This window comes from Callospermophilus lateralis, chromosome 12, assembly GCF_048772815.1.
Source record: "Callospermophilus lateralis isolate mCalLat2 chromosome 12, mCalLat2.hap1, whole genome shotgun sequence".
Classification (NCBI taxonomy): Eukaryota; Metazoa; Chordata; class Mammalia; order Rodentia; family Sciuridae; genus Callospermophilus; species Callospermophilus lateralis.
Window position 1 is genome coordinate 108,197,232 of NC_135316.1, and position 20,251 is coordinate 108,217,482.

Consider the following 20,251-nt stretch of genomic DNA (forward strand, 5'->3'; position numbering starts at 1 on the left):
AAGGAAGCCAGGATCTCAAAGAGATGTCTGCACTCCATGTTCATTTCAGCCTCATCCACGATGGCCGGCATGTGGAGATGCCTCCGTGTCTGTGCTGGGTGATGATAAAGACGTTCAGGCGCATGTGTGCAAGGGCGTGTTATTGAGCTATTGAGACAAATCCCCTGGGTCACAGTAACGTGGAGGACCTGGAAGATGGGATGGTAAGAGACATGGGCTAGGCACAGGAAGTCTAACGCGGCCTGATCTCACTCACGTGGGATGTCTAAAGACGTCTACGCTCAGAGCAGAGAATGGTGATTGCCAGGGCTGCGGGCAATGCTAGCCAAAGGGCACTGACTTTCAGCTATAGGTGAACAAGTTCTGGGACCTCATGTACAACATGGGTGGTGACGGACATTCAATTAGCATGACTGTGGTGATCACTGCACGGTGTATATTGAATCACCACATTGCACACCCTAAACACATTCTGTATCTAACAGTGAAAATATTTTAAAATTAAAAGAATTCAAATGAAGACCACAGTGAAAAGTCACTAACATATCTAAGGATAATTGATTCCCAAGGGCACAAAGAAGGGACGAAACAACTTGTGTATATTGCTGGTTATTTTAACTGCACAGCTATGTATGTTTCTATGTCATTGAGCTGTAGACCTGCAAGGGTCAATGTACTGTGTGTAACTTAGGCCTCAATAACCTTGTAGGAGAAAAGAGAAAATCACATCGGGCTTCAATTTGAATCTAACCACTCCTGTAGACCATATGCAATAATTATGTTTACCTAGGTTGTCTTGATTAAATATGCTTGCATTTCTGTTTTGTATTAGTTTTTTGCTCAAAATATTGCCCATGATTCTACTTTTTAAATCATAAACTGAATTATGTTTCAATTAATCACAAGATTAGGTCTTTCTTCTCTTGTTTGCAATCCATTTTCACATTTAACGATGTTATGCCTTTCAAAATTTTAAATTGCTTATTGATTTTTCGATTACAATTAAATATATATCTGTAAACATTTTCTTTTAGAGTTAAAATTAATGTTTTTTTCTTTTAGAGATTAAATTGAATGGAATTCGAAAGTAATAGAAAACTTGACAGGTGTCCCATTGTCATTTTCCCCTATAGTTATAGAAACTGTTTCTTCTTTGAGTGAAACCACATTCAAGAGTCCAGCTCTCCTGTAGTTTTTGATTGATGAGACAACGTTAGAAGAAAACTAATTGTGGTATCGATTGCTTCCTGCAGTGGTCCCATGGTGCTTCCAATTGCCAAGCAAGACAGTTTGTTGGAAAAAGACATCATGTTCAGAGATGCAACAAAGAGTGTGTGTGTCCAGCAGCCTCAGGACGGGACCCCTGAAAGCAGCCTGGTGAACGGCCCCAGCAAGCCAGAGCAGGTACTCACAGCGTCTCACAGCCTTCCTCGGGAGGCGTGCTTTAAGTCCAAATGACTCCAAAGCAAGGATCTGCTAGTGCCCATTCGGAGAAAAATGAATGGGTGCATAAGTCAATATTTTGATTGCAATTCCCACAGGTAAGTAGGGCTTTGTACTCCTAATTGACAAGCACAGTTGCTGCTGTGTTTGTATTGGCAGTTGGATTTTGACCGTCTTTACCACCTATGGTAAATGGAAACTCAGCCAGGGTCCCTTCTTGCAGATTTCCAGTTGAGTGCTTGCTCTTTGTCTTGAAGATTACGTAGTCTGCATTTTTCTGTTTCCTGCAGTAATCCAAAGATACACAAGAAGAGGAGGAGCAAAGAGTCATTAAGAGCCATTTATCTTTAGAAGTAAACATATGCTGTGTTTGTGTGTGTGTGTGTGTGTGTGTGTGTGTGTGTACATGCACACACAGTTTCCAAGCTATGGGAGGCACTTGGGAGTTGGGAGAGATTACAGAAATTAATGTGTTTTCTTTCTTCATTGCCATAGAAATAAATAATTTTTATATGTTTAGTATTTTTCAAATGGCAGAGTGATTTACATTTTTAAAAACCATTTTGTTTTAGTGCATCTGATTCTGAATATATTATTTTAGCCAGGTTTTCTAAACACCCTCTTCTCAGGATTCCATGTAATTCAGGAAGCTTTAGATAAATCAAACTGAAGCTTTTTGTTTTTTTAAATTTTTATTGTTTTGAAATGTTTTCTTAATTGGTTATAGAGATGTGTGATTAATTTGATTCCCTACTGTTGAGGTTTTCTGACATTCAAGAAATTTTCTAACACAATTACAACCAGTGCATGATTTGTAGTCAATGTTTTTGTGAGAATTTATAATGCTTCTGTTAATTTGTCTTTAAGCTATTAATTATATGTTGAGTTCAGCAGGGATACAATGGCGATCATTTATTAATTAAAGACGTGCCCAGTACGTCACCTCTTTGTCAAGGTCCTGCAGTTTCCCCCTGTGGATTCAGAACAGTTTATGACTAGCAATTCAGTTGCACTTAGGTGGCAATTTAGCACGCTATTATTAAAAGACAGAAAATGCTTCCTAAAAATGAGCAGGCCTCCATGACCCTGAGGCTCGCAGTGGCCTTTCCTGCTTAAAGTCAGCCCCTGTCCTTGTCCTGTGTCCTGGCACCCGTCATGTTCTGCTTGGTTGTTACCTGGGCAGGAACGGTGGTTGCTGAGTCTCCTGCGCTGTGGCACCTCTCTCAGACCCGTGTCTCCTCACACACGTCACACCCACGGACCTTCTTGGCCACCGGGGTCTGGGTGGCTCTCTGCAGGGGAAGGCAGCGCGTTTTCAGGATGATGCACACCGGTGTCATGGGAGGGTGTTAGCAAGGCCTTCCAAAGCAACCAAGTCTGATTAACATGTTTTAGAGAGGTCCATAATGTAGAGAAGTTTTTAAAATTAAAACAGAACCACTTAGCATCTCTCCTTCCAGATTTTTGTAAAATGTAGGTCTCATCACAAATGGTAACTATGTTAATGAATATTCAGGGCTTGATTTAACCTTTCTTTTAATTTCTGAGAACAAATGAGATTAACATTAGCTTTTATATTATCTCCAAGAAAACAGAATTTTTCTCTTGCTGTTCAAAAACATCCCAGACAGTTTGGTCCTCCCCAGTCAGCGTGGATTGACTGCGAGTGAGATTCTGCTCAGTGGTGACCTCTCTCTTCCGCGATCCGCTTACCTCACGTAGTGCCTCTGCACATCCCCAGGCTTCATTCCTTCAAAGTACATTTAGATCATTGTCCAGAATTCTGATACACAGCAACATCTACATTGACTGACACTCTCCCTTAAAAATACTTCTACCCACTGTTTGAGTCCCCAAAATATTTCTGGACACAGTTTATTACCCACTTTGGATATTTTTGCTCAAATTTCAAACAGAGTTTTAAATGGATGAAACTGAAGAGAGTGAAGCAAATTACCCAGAACCACGGGCATCTTTGGCCCCGTATCTGGGGCTCTTTTGGGTTCACTGCAGCAAGCTGTGGCTCAGCTCCCACAGCCCAGGTGACTGGGGACGCCTCTGAAAATGGCAGGGAGCGTCCGCATTCCACGCTGCGCCTGGGGTAGCTGGGTTTGGAGGTCTGGCCTGAGCTTTCTTCCTGTCGTCCGTAGACACACCAGCGGGCGAGCTCTCCAGCAGTAGCCGCCCAGCAGTCGGGAGCAGTCAGGGAGAAGGCCCACAAGCCCACCACTTAGCAGCGGGCAGTAGGAGGCTTGTTCCGGCCGTCGGTCGGTGGCAGGGAAGCTTTGGGACGCGTGTCCTGCGAGGACACCAGCCACCTCCTCTTCCAACACTCTTCCCATTCTGGATTGTTGGCTCCCCTGACCCTGAACCCTTGTCCTTATCCCACACGTCAGACCATCTCTCTTGCCTGTGGACGCCTGGTCCCCGGACGTAGACTTCTTGTCTCCCAGAGAGAAAAATCACAAAGAACCAAACGGAACGGTGGACCCCAGGTACCAAGAGCAGCCTTGAAATGGTGGCGGCCAGGGGCCTGCAAACCCAGAGCCCCTTCCCACTCCGGCTCATGCTGCTTCTCAGCCTGTCTCCTGAGCTCTTCTGGATCCTCTGTTCTGGATTACGTTTGCAGCATGCCACGGTGGCCAGTCCCAGAGGGGACGGGCAGCCTTGCCTTGGTCTGTTCCTCTGACGCAGGCTCCTGTGTTCCTGACCTTCCGTGGACGTGGGTGGTGTACGTAATTCAGCCCACGGCTTTTCTTCTACTTCAGCTTTTCCCCGCCTTGACATGAGCTGTCACTGTGCCTGTGACAGCTGCATAAAGAAGGCATGTCACGGATGTTCCTGATTCCAGTTGGTCATCAGAGTTTCCTTCCGTGTTGTTTTGGAATCTGGATGGACACAGGGTCTGTCCCTGATCCACTCAGTGTCCTGTCAGGCACAGGCCAGGGAGTGTCCACGTCTTGGCCCCAGCCCAGTGCTTTCAACCCCTGGCAGAGCTGGACTGGAGGTGGCAGTCTGGGGATGCCAGGGAGACGCCCCTGGGACAAATGCCAGCCTCCGTCACACTGCATGTTTTACTACGTGTGCAGGAAGAAACTGGCATTGAGATGGCTAGGGTGGTGGTCAACAGAGGAATTTTATTAGTCTAGTGATTATGCTTAAAGAGAATCATCTTGCTCCTCTTTCTCCTTTGATGATTGCTCTTGGAGTTACAATCTGCACGCTCACTTGTTGCAGATTTTGCTGTATTTTTGTGTTGCTCCAAGACATTGGATCATGGCAGGTGTGGTGGCTCACACCTATAATCTCAGTCACCCAGGAAGCTGAGGCAGGAAGATTGCCAGGTTTGGGGCCAGCCTCAGCAACTTAGCAAGACCCTGTCTAAAATATTTAAAAGTAAATAAAAAGAGCTGGGGGTGTGGCTCAATGGTTATGCACCTCAGATTCAGTCACCGTATCAAAAACAAAATAAAACAGATATTGAATTGTATCATGGATTCATATCACACACGCATGCCACATGTGTCTGTTAATTTTGTGTTCATACACACCCTACATTTGTAGTTTAGAGGACATTGATGACTGCGCATAAGATTTTGTTATTCAAGAGAATCTTGCAAAGACATTAGAAAGAAGAGGTATTTATATCTACCCCTAAATCGATGATAAAAGATCCCTGAGGGCGTCTCTCTGTGTAGATGTTTCCCTTCCATGAAGTGCATGCGAGTCCATTTGTCTTGTTTCCCAGAGTCCTCCGGACAGGAGGGCAGACATTGCAGTCTGTGGTCCTAGACTACAGTGAAGTCATCCGTCAGTAAAGCACACTTCATTCTTGTTCAGTTGATCCTGGTGAGAGCTCGGCTTGGTGGCCCACAGCTGTGCCTGCCGGCTCTCCTTGCCGATAGGTCCGGTCCACCTCTCCTCTTCTTCCTCCCCTTTTCTCTCTTTTGTGTGCTAAATCCCAATGCCTGGCAAAGAGTAGATAAGCAAGAAAAGCTCAGGGAAATTCTGGGTGTGTTCCCTGTTTACCTCATCTGCCGCAGTGCCTTCACCCTGACTCAGCAGTTCCTTTCCAGCTTCTGCCTCTCACCAGCTGTGTGGCCCTAGGAAAATTGTCACCATCTCTGGGCCTCATTGGTTCAGAATGGTGCCACACTGCCAAACTTTAAAAAGTTACTGTTCAGCAAAGAAATTTTTCTCGAAAGGAGTATGAGAAAGAGCCCCATTTCTAAAACAGAGAATTGCTGAGGGTCTTGTTGAGGGCAGTGTGGTGAGTGACAGAATTCTTTGCTTGGACAGTCTTCACTCAGGCCTTGGAGCTTCCCATAGGCCCAAAAGCACCCTGTCGGGTCACTTCCACCAGAGGCCCTGCAGTTAACCTGTGGTCACCCTCCCCAGCTGAGTGGACAGGACCCCTCCCCTCCAGTGACTTGCCACCCAGCTTCTCCCAGCTGTGACCGCCCTTGTCCATGTGTGTTCGGAGGTTCTCATCCAAGGGCCCTGCAGAGGTCCCCGTCCCACCTCCAAGCCCCAGCACTGTCTTCCGTACCATGCTCCAGCAAACGTCCCCGAATATGTCCCTCTTCAGTGAGAGAGAGACCTGGGGTTCTCCACACATGGCCGTGAGGTCGCGCCTCCCCGAGCCCGCGAGGCCCAGGACAGCACTGTGTTTGTGCTCTAGTCGGTCACGGACAGCCTGGGAGAGGAGGGGTGGACTTTAGGGACTCACGGCAAGATGCCATCATGTGACAATTACCTAATATCTGAAAACCAGCCTAATGTTTGGCTGTTAAAATGTGTAATATTTTTCACTTTATAAACATTTTGCTAAGATGATGAAACACCCACTGTTTATGTTTAAATCATTTAGCAATGGCACACAGAATTAATAATGCAATATCTAATACCAAATATAAAATGCAACACAAATAAGGAATGCAAACCTGAACACGCATAAAACAAACATGCTGTTATTAAAATTTGTGGGCATCGGTGTCCTCGCAGGGATAGGAATATTCTGCGTTCTGTACTGTCCTTGTGTGACGTAAGAAAACCAGTGCTACGATAGTATGCCCAGGGTCTACTTTTCAGAGCATATTTCATAAAAATAATCATTACACATTTCCAAGCTAGATATTCACGTAGTTAAAGAATCCAGATTCATCTGTCTGTCTTTTTATTTAAAATACTGTTCAGTTTTTAAACTCTGCCTCCCAATGTTGGGGGGAACAAGAAGGCTCCGTTTTCCTCGTGGTGGTCACCCCACCCTCACAGCTTCTTAAGAGTATTGTAAACAGAATAAAAGTCACACAGACCCCGAACCTGCTTTGGACATCTGGCCCCTCCTAACGATGCAGAGACTAAGCTCCATGAAAGGTGGCAACAGGAGAAGAGCTGGGGCGCCGCGGTTCGGTTCCCAGTGCCAGCTCTCTGTCCTGCAGAGGACTTCAGCTGCCTGGACCGTGGTGGGGGAGGGGGGCTGACCCGTTGAAGTGATCTTGGTGGGCACCATGACCGAGTGACAGTGTCGTGCGGGGTGCGCACTCCCCTGTGGCTCTGAGTTTCTTTCGTTTTTTATTGATCCGTGTCGTCTTTTCATAACAGTTTCACACTCAAGTGGTCCTCACACTTTTGACATGAGGTCGCGCGCGGAACCTCCGACCGTGGCGACAGCTGATTGGAAAGCTGTGAGAACTGACCACACTTGCCTTTTCCTTAGGTCAAGCTCATGCCTCCGGCTCCCAACGATGACCTGGCGACGCTGAGCGAGCTCAATGACGGCAGCCTGCTGTACGAGATTCAGAAGCGCTTCGGGAACAACCAGATACACGTGAGTGCCCTCGGGTGACCTTCTGCCCCGCCCCGCCCCTCCCGGCCTTCAGTGCTGCACACCCTGCAAGCACCAGGCTTCTGGTAGCTTCTGCTCGTGGTGGAGGCTTAGGCCCAGTGTCCTAGAGTTCAGGTTCATTCTGGTTCATTTATATGGAGCAAGTGCTGCCGGGCTCCAGGTTCCAGAGCTAGGGGTAGATGCGAGTGTAGACTGAGCAAGATGTGAGTACTCACCACGGTTGAACTTTCTGCTGTCACCACGGCTATGAAGGTCTTGCTGGACCCAGCAGGATCGGCCAATCACTTGTAAGAATGCCGTGCCTCCGCTCCTTTGCTCTACCCTGCCTGGCCTGGGAGAGACGTGAGACAACCCACTGACTGTGCATGAGGGCTGCTCGTTTGCATGGGAAGAGAAACTGTTGTTGTTGTAAATCATCAGGAAGCTCCTCTGTGTGTAAAGTAGATAATTCATACACACATTTCTGATAACAGGACACAAAGATATTACCAGAAGACAAAGAGTACAGAGAGTTGATTTGCAGTGGCCCTACCTTGTTAGGATGTCCCTTCTTCCAATGCCGAGGACAACGTAGGCACCTCGTCATCTGAAAGCCTGAGGCTGTCCCCCTCCCTCCTTTGCCCCCACTCCCTTTGATTGTTATTTTCTGCACAGAGCAGAGAGCAATTCAATCAGAACGTCTGCAGAGAAATCTGATTATGCACATACCTGTTATCCTTTCTTGATAATACCCATTTTTCCTAATCTACTGAGAAATTGATTAAGTAATTTCCATGTAAATGTGAAGTATGAGGTTTCTTTACAAGTCATAAATTGCTAGATACTGATTAGTCTATGAAAATGCAAGACAGCATCTTGACGCTTGGATAAATTGCCTGCCACCGTAAATACACTTAAAATTAAATACTTCTATCAAAATTAATGAAAGTGAGTCATTGGCATTAAGTGGCGAAAGCTGATTGCTTTGGTCTGTTACCACCCTGGTACTTTTGTAAAGTGTGCGTGGTTTGCATCCCCAATATCATATTTATTCTTCTTTTTAAGCATTTTACTCTTAGTCAGAGTGCTGCCTTCCTCTTGGTGTTGGTGTTCCTCTCCCCAGGCTCCCAGTGATTGGGTCCTAGCTCTCCACTTACGCCCAGCCGTCCTCTGTGGCCCACCCTCGAGCCACCAGCCCCTCTCCAAGGCCAGCCCTGCCTCTCAGTCTGCTGTCACAGTGAACTGAAGTCACTTTCACACACAAGGCCCTCTGGAAGCCCCTGTCTGGACTGTTGTCTGTGGCTCTTAGGTTTCTCCTGGAGGCAGACCACTGTCCTTGTCCCCAGGCTAGAACCTCAGCTACAGGACTGCATGCCCTGCACCTGGGTCCTGGGCGAAGCACTGAGGACTTAGGGCCTGATGTCACTTCCCTGCCTGTCCTGGGGCTTCCCTGAGCTCTTCTCTTTCCCCATCTGCCGCAGTCCGGCTGCAGCAGAATAACCGGGGGTGACGAATAACTTGTGTACCTTGATACAGCAGGAATAGGAGCCGTTTATTGTAGGACAGGAGTGGTATTTAAACATTTTGCACAGCTTATCTAATTAGCATAAACTAGATACAGCAGTCAACCAATAAGGAATCCCCACACTTAATGGCTCGCTTTTGTTACTTCACAAACCACTCCCTCTGGCATTTTGCCAGGCGCCATCCAGACTTGTTTACAGATTCTAACACCCAGCATCAAGTTTCTTCCCCATGAAAGACGGGGGAGCCTCCACTCAGGTGTTCTCTAGTGAACCCCCCGAGCTTGCAGGCTGCCAGGGGTCAGGGTGGACTGTCACTAGCATCTCTGTGGGTGGCTCTGCTCCCTGTGGGTGCCTGGTTGACAGTTGGCTCCCGTGCCGGGCGCTGGGCACACACTGGGCGTGGAACCACACCCATCATGCTCTCATGAGGCCCGTCCAGTGTTTTTCAGTCCAGCGACAGACTCTTCCCACCGGTTTATCTCAGTCCTGTCTCTAACATGTCTTCAGGATAAATCTTGCTCTGCTCAGTTTCTCTCTCTCTCTCTCTCTCTCTCTCTCTCTCTCTCTCTCTCGATCATCAGAATTAACATCGCCTGGGTTTCTCAAATTCGTGTAAGATCTAAACTTGACACAGTGTGAGGCCTGGCTTTCCTGTCCCCTTACCTGAAATATTGAAGAGCTAAGCCACCTAGGATCAGTGTCGTAAAAGGACTGCTCTGAGTTATGGTGTCTGATTCACATCTAATGGGTTGACATGAGATTTAAACATTATGGGTTCAATAAGTTGTTTTTAAGCATCTTTTGTGGACTGCTGGTCATGTGAACATCTTATTACAAGTCTGCAAAGAAATAAGCATTATAAAGAACCCGGACTGCGATTTGATCATTTGAGTCTGTTGGATGTGAGAATCGGGGTTCGCCCTGTGTGTGTCTTCATGTAATTCTTCAGCCTTACTTCTCTAGTAATTTATTCTTATTTTCATTTACAGAAGTATCAGCCCTTGATTAATGGTAGCTACAAGCCAGAGCTCCTTCCCCACAAATAGAAAACACCAGTTTAGAGTCCGAATCTCAACATTCTAGGAAACAGAGTTGGCCCTCCCACCTCTCCCCTCCTGCTCCTCCCCTTTCCTGGCCTCCTGGCTGACGGCAGCGCTGTGTGTCCAGCCGGCTTCTCTGGCCTGCTCCCCCTCTGCCTTTCCTCCCTCCTCTAGGATACACACACCCTCACTGCAGCCTCCTGGCACACCTACATTTTCACTCCTGCATTTAGCACTGAGCTTCAAATAGTGCATCGGCTTCTTGCTCTCCTCCTGTCTGTTCTCAGTGCGGGTGCCAGGATGATCCTGTTGGAGTGTACACCTCTCCTGTCCTTTCTCTGCAGAGAGGACATCTAGTTCACTCTGAGGAGAGCCAGAGTCCTAAGGAAGCCCATGGGCCTGGAGGCCTGGCCTCCTGCCCCTGGCCTTCCTAACTCAAGGGCTACAGCTCCCCTCTTGGATCCTGTGCTCCGGCCATCCTGGTCAACTTGGTGTCCCCTAGGGTCCTGTGCCCCGGCCATCCTGGTCATCTTGGTGTCCCCTTGGGTCCTGTGCTCCGGCCATCCCGGTCATCTTGGTGTCCTATGAGCCTGTCTGGCACCTCTGTGCAGGACTCTGCCTGAAAATCTCGACCACTGTATGCCCAGTGCTCCCTGCCTCCCTCCCTCCAGCATCCTTGCTGCCGGAGCCCCCCCGGCCTGTCCACGCTGCAGCACCTGCTTTCCACCCTCTCACCTGGCTGTGCATTTCTCCTAAACTTATGCAGTCTCTGTGTTTTTCTTGTTTAGACTTCATTTTGTGTCTCCCACCCACACACACTCACCAGGCATGCACAGAAGTGTGCGCACGTGCGTGTCCATATCCAGTGGACGGAGAGTTAGCTGCACAATAAACACTGAATAAACAAGAAGCCTGCGTAGACCACGTCCCCATTTTCAGCACAAGAGGAAGAAGTTAATGTTTGTTTATTTGTGGCAGACAGCTGGGGCTGGTATGAGTGGTGACTTTCCTCAGAGCCCAGATCAAGTGTTGGTGAATCCGTTGTTTGATGGGGATTTTCATCTTTTTCCTGCAGTCTGATTTGTTATGTAATACGATCTTTTGAAACCAATGGTGACTTACTCTTCTACAAAGTGTATAGCATTCACTTGAACATTTAGAGGGACGTTCCATATCTCTGCAGCAGTAGGAAGCTCCCAACCTTCAAACAGAAAATGAATGGTGGGTGATGAGGCTGTGCTTGCGGGAGAAGCGTGGAATAGAGCACCCTTCCCCAGCTGCCCTGCAGCCGTCGGAACAGGGAGAACAGAATGCAGCCTCCAGTCCTTTATGGGCGGCAAGGAAGCTTGTCAGCAGAAATCTGCATAAACACGCTAATGTGACTGGAGAATTAGGGAGGAAAGAGCCACAAAATAAACACAGGGCTCAGAACATCTGCTGAGCCAAGCCTGAAACAGCAGCGGCCCTGCGGAGGGCTGCAGAGCTGGCCCCGCAGCCGCCGCTTACCCTGTACCTCGCTCAGGTGACCGTGGGGCTGGCACGCTGGTGTCAGAGGTGGAGGGTCCTCCACCAGGGGAACTGACCCCTCTGGGCAAGCTGCCCCACCCTGTACTGAACACTGCGGCTGTGCAATGCCATCGCAGTCCCCTGTTGTCTGTGCAGTCTGACTGTGCGCTGGTGGAGGAAGAGAAGCACATTGGCACGCAGGGCAGGAACAGTGCCAGTCATGGGAACGTCCCCCACAGTGCACTTGCTATTCCTGAGGGGGTCCTATGACTGTGGGTCACATGGGATCACAGCGTTATGAGCCACGTCCTGGTGATCACGAAATGCACACTTTCTCAAGTTCCTTCAGTGATTAGGCCACCATGAAAATTATTCCTCAATAGAAAATGCAACTTCCGAGAGGTTTGTTTTAAAGTCTCCCATCTCCTTTATCCGCTAATTTCCAAATCCACAATCAGATCCCCAGCTTCATTTTTCTTCTGTAGAATTCAACAGTAATTTAAAAGTACTACATCAATGATATTATCCAAATCTATTATTTCATTTTTATTGCTATTCTTTCTTTTTTGGTTGTTGTTTGTTTGTTTGTTGCAGTGGACTGACAGCTCCTTGTTTTGAGCAAACGCTGTGTGGAATCCTGGTTTATAGAATGTTAGGTAACGCTAGCGTCTGGCTCAGGGGAGCTTTGTTTTGCGAATGCACCTGTGCGAGCAGCAGCCTTGTATAGACAGGGAACAGAAGAGCCCTCTGCCCAGTTTACAGCCGTCACTACAAAGTCCTGGCACCTGCGACCTTAGCTTTGTCTTGACTGTTTTTCAAAATGTACTGGAGAGGAGTTTCTTCCATTCCTCTCACTCATCCTGGTGGTCCTGACATGCGGCTGCACAGCGGCTTGTAGACGTGGTGATCAAGTTCTATTCCTATGCAGTGGCTACTCTGTGAATGTGTCCTGATGGAGTTCCAGGGTCCTCAACCGAGGGGCCTTTGAGTCGTTGCACTCTTGTTGTGAACAGCCGACAGCGTGAGCCCTGCTTCCTGTGGTCCACCTTGCAGGGACTTCCGTGGGTAACATGCAGAAGGATTGTGGGGCTTACCTAGGACAGGAACTCCGTTGGCGTAAAGCAGGTTCTGCTTCAGTAAATGTGGCCAAATAGCTTTCAGTGTGGCCAGTGATTTGTTTCATTAATGCTTACATTCCAGCCCTTCCTGCAGCCGTGCCCTGGTGCCTCGTGACCTTGGTTTGTACTCCTCTGGTAACCAAGGACAATACTGATGAACGTCATGGCTTGTTAAGCTTCCTTTGTGAACAGTCTCTTTGGTTATTTGCCATTTTAAAGACGTGAGTTTTCTTTCTCTTTCGTCTGGATACGCAGGAGTTCTTACATACCAGAATATTCTTCTCTGCACATAAGCATCTTGCATGCACCTCCTTCTGTACTTCTGGTTTTCTCCTGAACTCTCCTGGTGGTATCCCCTCTTGAGGGTTAGTGGTTTGTGTCCTCTTTTGAAGAGAACTTGATAACTTTCACATTCTTGTGGGTTAGTAGTTGTGTCTCCTCTGTAAGAAATTTTGGCCTTGATCATGAAAATTTTCTTCTGTATTTTCTTCTTGATGTTTGATTGTTTTAACTTTTACACTGAAGGCAGACTACCCTGTGGAAATGATTTCAAAGCCCTAAGACAGTAGGACCAACATGTGTCTCCTGCTGCACTGCCCATTACAAATCTGATGGACTAGGGAATTTTCAGAATCTATTTTTCTATTGTAATAATCTGTTTGCTCTCAAGCCAATATCAAAATATCTTAATTATTGTAGCTATATATTAAATCTTGATATGTCCTAATCCATCAAAAAAGTCCTAATTTTGCTCTTCAAATTGTTCAGACAGTAGTGACCTTTGGACATTTGTATGCATATTTTAAAGCCAATTCAGCAATTTCAGTTGGATTTTAATTAGTATTATTTCAGATATAATTCATTTTCTACTTCATGAAATGTTACAACTCTTTTTTTGGTCATCATTAATTTCCCTAAAATATTTTCTAGTTTTTGGTTTAGAACTCTTTCCTAGATGTATTAAATTTATTTCTAGGAATTTTTCAAATTTTGAGAATATTTTCTTACTGGAATATGAAAATTCCACTCTCTTATCATTTGTGAATACTCTAGAATGATGCAATTTTGATTTTTTATGATTATCTTTTCTTTATTGGACTTGCTAAATTCATAAGTAAACTTTAATACATATGGATATTCTGTTTTTTGCATACAATGCCATTCTCTAGTTAATGGCTTTTATTTTTCATTTTTAATTCTCTATGTCTTCTTTCCTTGCATTGTTTTGTGAGCTATGCCCATTGATTAAACAGTGACTGTTAAACAGCAATACCAGACAGACTATTCCATTTCCAGACCAGGGAGAAGCTCCAGTGTTTTATGATTAAGAGGTAGTTTGAATGGCCATACCACAGCTACAGTTACTTTCCTTGGATTAGGTAGTTTAATATTTTAAGTTATCACTATCTTTAAATCAAGACTGGGCATTGTCTTTTATTAAGTGCTTTTACTTCATTTATTAAGATGATCCTACATCTTTTTGTATTATTAATTATAGGTGTTGATTTTCACATATGAAAGCAACATTGCACTTCTAGACTAAAGCCTATTTCGTTGAGATATACTAACTTCTCATTTCCTTTATTGTCTGATCAGTTGGTCTCTACTTGGCTTAGGACTTTGGCATGTATTTTAATGAGGGAGGTCGGCTGTACTTATTCTATAACACACGGTGAGAGTCTGACAGCACGTTCACAGAGGCCTCTTAAGTGAAATGAGAAGTGTTTGTCTGTTGTTTTTGGAATAACCTGTATACCATTGGTTTATTTGGTACTCAATGCCAGGAGGAATTCACCTAAGCTTCCTCTGTGCAAGGCATTTTAGACACCGATTCCATTTTGTTCACAGAAAGGAGCTGTTTGGTTTTCTGTTTTCTCTGTCGGTGTTGGTGAGACGTGTTTTCCACCTTGTCTGAGGGTCTGACTCGGAGGCTGAACGCACTCCACCGTCTCTTCTCATGTGTTGTGTTTCTGACACGGGTATTTGGTGCATTCCCCCTTGTTTCTCTGATTGTTCTTATCAGGGTCGAGTTTGTAGATTTTCAAAGGATCACCATTTGGATTTTTTGGTTTTTGCTTTATTTCTGTTTTTTCCTATTCCATCGATTTTTATTCCTACATTTAAAAAAATTTTCTTCATTGTTTCTTTATGATTTGATGTGATTTTACAAGCTCCTTGAAATATACACTCAACTCACTAACTGCCACCCTCCCCTCCTCTTTAGCATAGACCTCTCAGGCTATATTCTTCATACTACTACACCTGTAGATGCAGCCCATTGGTATGGTCTGTTTTAACGAAAACATTTTCTATTTTTTTTTTTTTTTTTTTGGTACTGGGGATTGAACTCAGGGGCACTTGACCACTGAGCTGCATCCCCAGCTCCATTTTGTATTTTATTTAGAGACAGGGTCTCACTGGGTTGCTCAGCACCTTGCTTTTGCTGAGGCTGGCTTTGAACTTGTGATGCTCCTGCCTTTGCCTCCTGAGCCACTGGGATTATAGGCATGAGCCATCACACCTGGCAACCAAAATATTTTCTTATTTGTGTTTTTTTTCTTTTTTACTCATAGGTTATCTGCATATATATTGTATAATTTCCAAATTTCCATTACTGATTGATTTTTTAATTGAAATGAATATTTTTAAATGTAAGTTTTATTGTTATATTTAGAGTGTATAACATGTTGTCGTGATGCCCATAGTGATTACTGCAGTCAAGCAGATTAACATATCCATCACCTCAGTCACCCTTTTTGTTTTGGAGTAAAAGCCCCTAAACTCTCTCAGCTAATTTCCTGTACACGGTTGAGTATTCCATTTGAATTCTACCATGATCAGAGAACAAACCTGTTGACTCAGATCCTCTACATTTAATGAGATTGAGCTGGGCCCAGTGGTTCATGTCTATAATCCCAGGAACTCTGGAGACCAAGGCAGGAGGAGAGTTACCTGGAGGTCAGCCTGGGCAACTAGGAGATCCTGTGTCAGAATTAAAAAAGGGCAGTGGGGTAGCTCAGTGGTCGAGCACTCCTGGATTGGGCCCCCAGTGCCCAACACACATACACACACATCCACACAAATAATAAGAGTAATAAATTAAACAAATAAATGAATTTAATTAAACTGCTCTAGTTCACCTAAGAGGGATGCATATTCTGCCATTGGTAATAAGAATGACCTATGTAAATTAATTGGTCAAACTTAATTATTTAAAATTTCGTTTGCTTATTCCATAAACCACTAAGCAGAATTTCTCACCATCATTGTAAACTCATACTCTCTCCCTGTAGCTGTGCTTATTTTCTTATGAATTTATGATGCTGGATCTTGTCTACAGAAACCGAGTTTGCTCTGTCTCCTTCTTGCTTTGTCAGTCTGTCCCCATGAAACGTCCCCTTATTGGGGGCACTGCTTCCTAACTTGCACTTTGTCTGCACCCAGAGTGGCGAGGATCACCTTCTCGCCTGGTAGTACTGTTTGTATTTGTGTCTCGCTTCTTTCTCTGACTTTCAAATTTTCTTAGTCTTTATGTTTAAGGTGCTTACCTTTCAGGTAGCACATATTTCATATTCTAATCCAGTGCATCATCTGTGTCTTTTAACGCAAGTATTTGGAACCTTTGTATCTGCTGCACTTACAGATGCATTTGGGTTTAAATCCACCATTGTATCACCACTTTCTTTTATCTGTTCTTTGTGACTTTATGTCTCATTACTTGATCTTTGTTAATTAAAATGTCTTTTTGATTCTTGTGCTTTAGCAACTTATGTGTGTGCTGTGACTGTCCTGCAGCAACACAGAGCCCTCCCTCCACTTGCTTCTTCCTATGCATTTGTTATTTGCTTTAATTCTGTATTTTTATTTAGACGGGCTCACAGAATCCTGTGATGAATTTTTAGCAGCCACCCATTTCACTTGTTATGTTTAGTGGAACAAAGCCTATAGCTTTTATTTAATTCAACTTTTTCTATTTCTTCAATTACAAATATTTGAAGCAATTTGCAGCAATATGGGATTCATTATTCTCTATACCTCCCTTGATGATCTATAAGTCATGTAATTTTTATTCTTTTCAGATTCTATGCATTGGTTCCTGAATTATTTTTGTCTTTTTAACAGACTTTCATTGGGGATATCCTTCTGCTTGTTAACCCATTCAAGGAGCTCCCAATCTACTCTACCCTGGTGAGTACAAACTTAAAATACCTTTTAATGACACAAAGGAACACTCTGTCCCCAGAGAGAGTATCTCTCCCTAGGGATACACCTGTGTATCAGATGATTAAGAATAAAAGAAACAATAATGAAGGTCACACTTCTCAGAAACATTTTAAAATTCTCAATGAATGGTTGCATGTTAATTAGTTTGTTCTGAGGAAACTTTGAAAATCAAAGTTATTTATTAAAAATATGCTTAGCACTAAAAGTATTTGATTCTTCTATGATAGTACTCAATGGACAGACCCAAACGGATGGCTGCTTGTTCCATACTCTCCTGTTAACCTGGGGACCTGTGCCTTAAAGCCCTTGCTTGAACTCATGACTTCTTCCTAAAGGGCTTCTGTTGGGTTGAAGCGTGGGACAGGAAAGGGAAATAGTGTGTGTGTGTGGATTTTCCCAAACCACTGGCTAGTTTTAATTGTGAGACCTTCATGATTCAGAGATAAATTACTTTTGGAAAATTATTCCAGCCAACTGGAAAACACAGGATGATATTGAAGCAGTAGGGGATCGAAAGCTGTCTCAGAGGGCTCTTAGGTGTTGGTGTGGCCATGGGCCAGCTCAGCTCTACAGTGGAATTCACACTACGGAGTGGGTGTGTGGAAAGTAGGAGACAGGGAGTAGATGTATCCTCCTGAAGCCCAGGCACACCCACAGATAGGAGGGAGAGAGGGACAGACAGAGGTTACACTCTGCAGGCCCCGAGGCATCAGGTCTCAACGCACAGCTCATGAGAACAGCACTGCGGCTCACTAGGACCCTCCCCTGGGCACCAGAAGTCAACTTCATAACACTGCTGGAATTGCCGCTGTCTTCATTGTCCCAGACCTACCCCAGCCTCACCCCGGGCAACCAAGAGCCCAGTCCGTGGACATGACAGACAAGAGCAAGAGGACTTACCCAGTCATTGCAGCAGTTCTATCCAAGGCTTGGGTTGATCTTAATAACTCAGGAACAGCTCAGCGCTATTTCTGCCACTTTTCTGTTGCAGCATAAATAATATCTCTGTGAGGTTTATCTAGTAATGCAGACTCTTGGACCAGTGTTAGATGTCCTGTAGAACTAATTCAGGCAAGGCAGTGGCATCCGGAACCCTCACGCAGGTCAAGGATCAGAGGGTCACTAACACTGCAGATGTGTCTGTGCAGAGCAGCACAGTAAACAGCAGGCGTCTTTCTTCTGTCTGACTTGTGACAGAAGTTCCCTTTTGTGGCTGTGTGGCAGTGTGATTCACCACTGATGGAAACCAGGTCTGTGCGAGGTCATTGTGGCCTCAAGCTTCTCACCCACCTGGGCACTACCTGTGCACTCATGCTGCTGGGCACAGCTCCAGGAGGGGACTGGTGGCTCCAGGTGTGTTGTGTGCTCAGTTTGGGGACATGCTGGCAATTTTCCAAGAGGTTGTACCAATTTATGTTCTCACCAACAGAATGTAGCAATCAGGATGCTTCTCTTCTTTGAATAAGCAAATCCTATTTGTTCTGTCTGCCATTCTCCTGGGTATAGACTGGAATCTTTGTTTGTGTGCTTCTCTGAGAAGCAGTGGCACTGACCACATCTCACATGATTATTGCCAGTGACATCCTCCTTGTGAAGTGCCTGTTCAAGACTTTCAAATTAAAAGTGTTAAAATTGTTGGGTCACTTTTTTTCTCAATGGTTTGAGGACCTTTAAGGATTCTGGATTCTAAGTGCATGTGGGAAGCACCTTGGAAGAGGGAGGGTGGGATTCGATTGTTCTTTATGTGTATTTGACACAGCCTTGTTTTTTAAGACCCTCTCCGCCTCTGCACTCTGGGGGCCCTTCTGCCTTAGCCAGGTCTCCATACAGGAGAGGCCTGTGGAGGCAACGTCCCCTCACCCCCGACCCTGCGGTCTGCACGGCAGTGTCTCCACTGCAGACCTTCGTGTGCGCCCTTCACCGTTGGCCTGGGTATGGCTGGTTCTAGCGTTTCTCTGGCTTAGAGTCAGCTCATCAACTCCCTGGGGTGTGTTGGGAGCGGAGTGAGAACCTCCTGGATTTTTAATTGTATTGCATGAAGCCTGAGAATAACTAAAATTTCCAAATCTCTTAAATATATTATTTCTTTTGAATTCTTCTCAGTGAATAATGTTTCTGCTTTTCTAGGAGATGTCTTACATAATTTCATTCAATGTTTTAAATGCTATTATAAATAATAGTCTAAATTTTTTTTTCTGTATATGGTCATCATGTAAAAGCAATATTTTAAAGAATAACATTATCTTAAATCTAGTAAGTTATTAAATTCACTTGATAGGTATAAAATCATTTTATTTTTAAAGTGCACAAAATCGTGTTTTCTACAAAAAAAAAAACAAAAAAAAACTCTTCTTTTACAACTCTTCCGCTAGATTTTCCTTATTTTACCAGATAAGATAACCATAAAATTGGTAAATAGAAACTGTGGTTCAATATAAAAGTAAAAAAAATATTCCTGATCTCAGGGGAGACTTTAATAACTCCACATCAGGTGTGAAGATGGTTTTTTAATTTATAAGGTCAAGGAAACTCCATTTTATTGATATTTTTCATAAGAGGGTACATAATGAATGGAATATTTGATTTAAACAAATATTTGTGTGCAAATGAGATAATCATTTTTCTCATTTATTGTTTTGTTTATGAATTGTTTCCTTACTTTCAAATGGTAAGCAAACCCTGTTTTTTATATTTTATTCATTTCTTTATAATATTGGATTCTATTAGATAATACTTAGAGATTTTTGTATTTATGCTCATGACAGAGATCAGCCTCTGATTTTTCCTTTACTATTTTTTTTAGTTCTTCATATCAAAATTATGCTGAATTCATAAAAGTAATTGGAAAGTGTGTGTTCTGTTTTCAAGTCTGGAGAGAGTCTGTGTGAGCTCAGTGCTATTCTTTCTTAGTGTTTGGAAGAACTCACCAGGGGACCACTAAGGCCTGCTGTTTTCTTTGTAGGGAGGGCTATTATTCTGGGTTTAATTTCACTGACAAATATGTGGCTCTTTGTGTTCTTGTTCCTTTTTATTTAAGTTTTTAAAAGTTGTGGGGGTTTTGTTTGTTTGTTTGGTACTAGGGATTGAACTCAGGGGCACTTAACCACTGAGCCACATCCCCAGCTCTCTTTAAATTTTTATTTAGAGACAGGGTCTCACTGAGTTGCTTAGGACCTTGCTAAATTGCTGAGGCTGCCTCTGCCTCCTGAGCCGCTGGGATTACAGGCGTGTGCCGCTGTGCCTGGCCTAATAAGTGTGTTTTTAAAGAATTCTCTGACTTCGTAAAATCAGTGATCTAGGAATTTATTAATTGTGTTAATATCTTCAAAGAAAAATATCTTGGCTTCTTTTCTTGTATAGCATATTTGTTCTCATTGACCTCTCTGCCTTTGGCCTTCCCTTCTTCCTGCTTTCTTTGAGTTCACTTTGATCATTGTTTACATGGTATAGATTTACCACTTACTTATGGCCTTTGTTAATAAAATAAGATCTTGAGGCTTTTATTTTACTTTCAATACATCTTTACTGAATTCTACATGTCAGATATTTCATAAATACATTTTCATT

The 20,251-nt window shown here is 44.3% G+C and overlaps 1 protein-coding gene across 1 annotated transcript in view; it reads left to right on the forward strand.

The window, feature by feature from the left end:
• Nucleotides 1–20,251, forward strand: part of Myo16 (myosin XVI) — a 393,713-nt gene that overhangs the window by 130,256 nt on the left and 243,206 nt on the right. The window contains exons 9-11 of the mRNA XM_076872404.2: nucleotides 1,254–1,404; nucleotides 7,163–7,273; nucleotides 16,583–16,648. Coding sequence (XP_076728519.2) covers nucleotides 1,254–1,404; nucleotides 7,163–7,273; nucleotides 16,583–16,648 — 328 coding nt within the window. The remainder of the gene's footprint in view (nucleotides 1–1,253; nucleotides 1,405–7,162; nucleotides 7,274–16,582; nucleotides 16,649–20,251) is intronic.